This window comes from Charadrius vociferus, unplaced genomic scaffold (genome assembly GCF_000708025.1).
Source record: "Charadrius vociferus isolate BGI_N301 unplaced genomic scaffold, ASM70802v2 scaffold604, whole genome shotgun sequence".
NCBI classification, from domain to species: Eukaryota; Metazoa; Chordata; class Aves; order Charadriiformes; family Charadriidae; genus Charadrius; species Charadrius vociferus.
Window position 1 is genome coordinate 841,821 of NW_009648244.1, and position 6,626 is coordinate 848,446.

At 37.0% G+C, this 6,626-nt stretch overlaps 1 protein-coding gene across 1 annotated transcript; it reads left to right on the forward strand.

Annotated features, from left to right (window-relative positions):
* Positions 1 to 215: 215 nt before the first annotated feature.
* Positions 216 to 3,866, forward strand: MZT1 (mitotic spindle organizing protein 1). The gene is made up of 3 exons (XM_009884210.1): positions 216 to 264; positions 2,300 to 2,445; positions 3,843 to 3,866. The coding sequence occupies exons 1-3, from the start codon at positions 216 to 218 to the stop codon at positions 3,864 to 3,866; spliced, it is 219 nt and encodes a 72-aa protein (XP_009882512.1).
* Positions 3,867 to 6,626: the final 2,760 nt, after the last annotated feature.

The window sequence follows — 6,626 nt, forward strand, 5'->3', positions numbered from 1 at the left end:
CCCCACCCGCTCTCGAACGGACCAATCGCTAGGGGAGCCGCCGCACAAATTCGAAAGAAATCCCGCCCCCCTCCTTTCTGCTATTGGGCCAGTGGGTTCCGTTTGGGGCGTCACGTGGGGCGAGTGTATTTGAATGATGTTAGTGTGAGGAGGGGGGAAACGGAGGGGCGCTTGTTCCGCTTCCGGGTGGGAGGTGAGGGCGGCGCGGGGTCGACATGGCGAGCAACGCCGCCAGCCTCAACGCGGTGCGGGAGACGATGGACGGTGGGTGGCGGAGGAGGGGTTGGGGATGAGAGGGCCGCTCCGTGCTGGGGGCGGCAGCCCGGCCCCACTGCCGCCGCGCCGGTGGCCTCCGGCCTCTCCGAACAGGTCGTGCCCTCGCCTCCCTCCGCTGGCTGCGGGGCTGTGAAGCGGCTCCTAATTAACGCAAGCGCCTCTCCCGAGAAGATGATCACAGTTTGTAATTGCTTAAAGATTTAGTGCATAGCGGCTTCTTCTTACTTGACGTTATGCGTAACGACAGAAACGCTTCAGATATCCATATAGTGCCAGTATGTTTGGACCTCGTGTGACTTTCCTTGGGCTTTAAATTAGCTGTTAAGTATTTAATTTATAAGCATTAAAAAACATCGTCATTCTAAGTATATGAATTTGCTATTCTTTTTCATCGTTTGTAATAGTTAATGCAAGTTAATGTTACCCCCCCGAGGTGGGGGAGGAAATGCATGGAAGGGAGAGGAAGGAACAAATGCGGTGTTATGAGTGGCGGCACCTGAACTGATCTAACCCCAATATCTTCGGACGGCTCGTGTCAGAAAACCAAAGTAAATTACTTAAAAAAAAAAAAAAAAAAAAAAAAAAAAAACCAAAAAAAAACCCAGTGAAGAAGTTTTGAGAAGGTTTCCAGAGTCAGAATATTTTCTGATACAAAAAAAAAAGTGCTATTTTGAGGTAGGAAATGTGAGAGAAGTGACACTGTGATTAGTGGGAAATATTTCAGAGGTGTTTAAGCTGTGAGAAATGTAAGCAGGGTGAGTAAAGCTCAGGTGTTCACTTTCTCTCCCAGCCGGAATCAAAGCTGTTACTTTCAGGAGGTGTTTTGGAGCAATGTGTACTGTAAAACTCTGGAATTCCATGGAATGGCTATGTCAAAAACTTGTATGGATTTCAGGTAGAGTGGAAAGCTGCTAGGAAACACCAAGGGTCATTAAATATAAAGACTTTCTCTGGAAATGCCCTAATGAGGAACTAGAGGCTAAAGAGAGTGTTGGGGAGGGTATTGCTTTGTGTTTATTTTCTCACAATCTTTCCTTGTGTTGTAGTTATGGCTACTGTTACATAAGGATTCCGTAGCAAAAAACTTCATGAGTTGAACTGGTCTAAAAATTAGTGTTTCAGCCACTGACCTGCCCACTCCGACCTGCTGCTGGAGGCAAAGCAGGACTAGCAGGATTGTTACGGCTGCTCTGATGCTTGAAGAAGATAAGACCGTTCTGTGAAGTTGGAGAGAGATTTGTTTGGGAAGGACAGTGATACTAAGTTCTCCGAACTGTACTTGATACCTACCCTCTCTCTACCTCTGCAGGAATGTTTTAGATGTGAGGGATGATTTACAGAATTAAAGACAAAGTAAGGTTTTTGAGAACTGTTATGGAAGGTGTACTAGTCTTCAGATTCAGGACCCCAGGCTTCCTGTGTAACAGTGTATATATTTTATTTAGAATGGACATTCGTACTTTAATATCTTCCTGAGGTCAGGTGTTTTTAGAAGAAAATAAATTTCCATTAACTGAAAAATGCAATTGCTCTTTAAAGATTTATTTAAAGAGGGTCTTAGAAATAGCCTCATATTTGAACTTTCACTGCACTCAATAAATAGTTTTGGATTTTTTTACTGTACAAAATAATATGAATCTTTTGAAATTTCCATTATAAGAGTATTTATTTAAAGTGCTTTGGTGAAGTAACTGTAAATGTCAAGCATTACCTTTTACATAATTGGCAAGCATGTTAATTATTGAATTCTTCACTTATTTTTTTTATTTGTCAAACTCCATTATCCAATACTAAGTTTGCTGAACCAGAAAAGCATGGTATTTACGTTAGAAGCTGTGGCCTCTAGCTTATGCTGGAAAGATGACCATGACTGATGATGTTGAGGCTCAGATTGCAAGAGCTTTCCACAACTGCTATGTTGACAGACTCTACTGTAGAAATTAAATGTTGATGAATAATGCTTTGGATCATTGAAATTTCATAGTCTGTAGGGAGTAAAGTGCTTTCATTTTTTCTGTTGCAGTTCTATTTGAGATTTCAAGAATATTAAACACTGGCTTGGATATGGAGACACTGTCTATTTGTGTGCGGCTTTGTGAACAGGGCATAAATCCAGAAGCATTATCATCTGTTATTAAAGAACTGCGTAAGGCTACAGAAGCTCTAAAGGTAATGCTTTTTCTTAAAGCATATACATTTGTTTTTAAGAGTCAGATCTGTGTAACTTGTAAATTGTACCTTTTTTGTACAATTTGTAGATTGTACTTTAAGATATGACTCACTTTTAAATTGAGGAAATTAACTGTTCCATAGAAAAGGCAATGAATACAACTGAATGTAACATGAAGCAAGAAATGGTATGAATAAAATGTTTTCAGAAATAATTAGATTAACTCTTTTGAAGGGGGGAGGGGGACGGACCCAAACCAACCAAACCCCACAGACTTTTATTCTGGGCATTTGTAGCCATTTGCCCCCTTATCTGCATCATATCTCAAATAGATTGCTACTTGCTCCTTTAACCCATATCACCTAATTTCTACAACTTTGGGCCTAACAGTATGCAGCAGTACTTGTGAACAGGTACATGCGGGTGCTGATGTACTCTTTACATATTGCTCTTACCACTCTCTCCAAAGAGGGGATTTCATGGTGTGTGTATATAGAGAACTTTTCATAATTTAGTATTTACCTGTTTAGTAAAGAAGGCAACTATGGTTTTTAAAAAAATCCTCATTTGCCTTTTAAAGTATTTTCATTCTTTTCTGTCTACCTAAACATCATGTTTTCTTTTCCACTGTATCTTATATCTGTTTATTTCTGGGGAGGTGGAGCGAAAGCGTATATCTAGCCTGCCTGTCTCTGTTCTGGAAGACTGCATTCTGATTCTTAGAAAATTCAACTTCCAGATTTTTTTACTAGATGGATGCTAGTCAGGGCTATTTTTCACTGGTTTTCAAATTTTTTACTTAATTTTAAACTTAACATTTTTCTATATTTTCTATATTTTATATTTGTGTACATGCTTAAATGTGTGCATACATATATATTTAACTATGTGTATATAAGTGATTGAGGTCTGGTTTACTTCTTACTGGTGACCGTGATCAAATAATTGGCAGTATGATTTATGCAGTTATGATTAGTGTCATTCTTCTCAGTTTTGTGTCAATAACTTATCTGTATGTGTGGGAGTAATAATTACTATAAACTGTATAAAGAAGTAAAGTTCAAAGGAAAAAAAACAATGCATTTGAGCATTTCTTGAAAGCGTTAGGGTAAAACATACAGCATACAAGCTGCTCAGATACAGGATATACAATTTAACACAAGCAAACAGTAATGGCTATGTTAATAGAGGGTAACGGCAGCAGACAGTATTTTTTTAAAAATGGAAGTATTCATTAGAGAACAACACTATGCATTTTATAATTTTCATAAGTATTTTAAAGATTAAGACTTTTAAATTCTCTAGGTAAATTAGAATAGTTACAAGAAAAGATTAAATTTAATCTACATGGTGTCTACTTTTGGTGACTTGCAATAAATGTTTTTTCTGTTTGTAGGCTGCTGAAAATATGACAGGCTGATGTGGGAGAAGGTTTCTGTGTGAGAAGAGTGCCAAGTTAAGGTTAACAGAGGCTTTGAAGATCACCAATATTCAGAAAAATAAGTGTGTGTGCAAACATTTCAGAATATTTCTGTAGACTTCTTGAAAAGGATCACGATAAGCTCATTACTTGGTATTTTTATGAACTGTGTGTGAATATACTGCACTGCCTTTTCGCATCCACTATTTTTTAAACTATGTCACATACTGCACACTTGCTGAGCTTACTAGTGTGTAGCAATGAATATTGTTATAACAAGTATAGCTTGTTAATGCATCCTTTAGAAGTGCAAATATACGATGGTTTTAATATCTTGCTTTGAAAAACTACATGTAGAATTTTAGTTCTGCTTTATGGACCAGATATGAATGAAGCCCATCTTGACTTTACTTTAATTAGAGTAAGGGCAGTAACTTAAGTTTCAATCTGAAAGTAAGAAATAAAGCACTTTTGATAATGTACAGAATGAATTGTCCTTTTGATTCAAATGGCTGGAGAAAGTGTTTAACTTGGATAACAAAGTAACTTCAGTTATCCATGCAGAAATGTATGTAAATTTAAATTCTAGATTACATGGAATATTTTACATAGTTCAGATGCTACATTTGTTACATTTGTTCTGGCTACTGGACCTAAAAATATTAAGGCTATATTGTCAAAGCATATATGAGAAGGATCAGATTTGGTTGATGGGAATCAATGAGTCTTGAACAGTCATTTGGTATAGGAATGTCTTTGCATTCAGCACTAGGAGTCTTCACTGATGCCAAAACAAGTATTTACAGTATATACCGTAAACTGTTTATCATGTTACTTTCCAGTAAATATCCTGGCATCCAGGAATTCTACTTCACAAGAAACCATTTTCTTATGTATTCTTCATCTGCTGTTTAAGCTTTTTTGATTTTATTTTTTTGTTAGCATGGCTTCAAGGTGTAGTGGTAAAGGGACCTAAAGTAACCTCCAAGGTTAATAGGGTGGAGCATATTTGGAAATGAACCTGGAAGCTTTGTTAAGCCAAATATTATATTTGTTCAGAGAAAAAAGTTCCTTCTACTTTAAGATTTTACATTGCATGTGCTCTAGGTCACAGTGCTACAAAAAGCAATCAAGGAGGCCAAATGCTCCATATTGCTGGCAGAAAATAGAAAAATATTTATATTACAATGAATCACTTGCCATTATTTCCAGTTAGTCTGGCCAAAAAATCATTTTAGGAGACAGCTGTGAAAACTTCTGAATAACCAAGCTGGGGGATTTTTAAGTGGTATAATTTTTCTCATTCATGAACACTTAAAATCCTTTGTAAATTGGTGTTGTAACTTCAGGTGTGTAACTTTTGAATACTGTGTGTAATGTTTTTTGAAAACATTAAGGTATCACTAGTATGAAAAGATACCAAGAATTAAATTTATCCTAGAAAATCCGAAAAGTCAGTAAAACATCTTGAAAACACCAGGTTAGATCAACACAAGTTAGCTCTGTTACTTAATTTTGTCTAGACTCAGAGCTACATCTCAAAAGTGAGAAAAGACTGGGGAGCATTCTTGCGGGTTTCAGGAGTCACAGCTAAGTCTGTGAGTTCTCACTTGTGAAACTTAAACTGTGAAAATTTTCTGTAAACTATAGTAAATGTGTCCAAAATAATTATGAAATACTATGAAATATGCAGCTTTTAGAGTGCATGTTTCTGCTGGTGTTCTTGCTTTTCCTCCAGTGCCAGGTCTTTGGGCAATACAGGAATTCTGATGACTTCCCTTGAATGTCATTCTCTTGATTACTTTGCAATTATGTATTTCCAGGGTTTTTTCTAACTTATTGGCTTGATTTCAGTTGTGGTTCTATGTCCATGAAATGCCTAAAATCAGCTTGCAAGTGCAATATGTGAAAAATTTATATATAATTCTTGATCTGTCCAGTAAGTTGCACCTACCATTTTACCATCAATAAACTTAATGGTTTTATACACTTAGGTATCTGCTGGTAGACTATCTGTCATGCAGAATTGTACAAGCAGGGCATATTTTTGACACTCAAAAACCTAATTTGACAGATACAAAACTAAAATTGAATCAATTTCATTGTTACATGGAACTAAATGGTAACTTTGGTTATACTTAATAGTTCATATTTACAAAATGAAATGCAAACCTTAAGGTTGAATGTTTAGCATGTTTGGGCTGAAACCAGGGAAGAGATGTTTCTTAAAATTGGCAGAGCTGTGCTTACCTAGAAAGTCTATATACTTCAGCATATTTGGCAAAGTTTCTTTCAAAACACTGGGTGGAACAAATGTGATTAGGAATTGGTGTAATAGAACTCCTGGTTGCTTTTGATTTGGGGTATGAACCAGAACAAATACAAGAAATATTTCTTCTTCTTCCTGGTAAGAAAAAAAAAAAAAAGCAAATCCCTCTAGTAGAAAGTTTCATACTGGAAATGTTTCTGTGCTGTAAAATAAAAATCTATCACTTTATTAGCATCCCCACTATGTAAACATGAGTGCTCAGACTTGGCATTGGTGGCCGAGAAGCCTTGGCTGTGTTTGTAACTTACCGTTTTCTGCTACCTTTAACTGTAAGAATCCAAGCAAACAGCACGTGCTTTTCCTCTGGGCTCCTTACTTACAGGCTCTTGAAAAGATAAACATAGGAATAGCTATACAGGTCCTGACCAAAGGTTTTTCTAACACAATAGCATCTTTTGTAGTCAAAAGCAGATGCCTGAGGAAGGATAAGA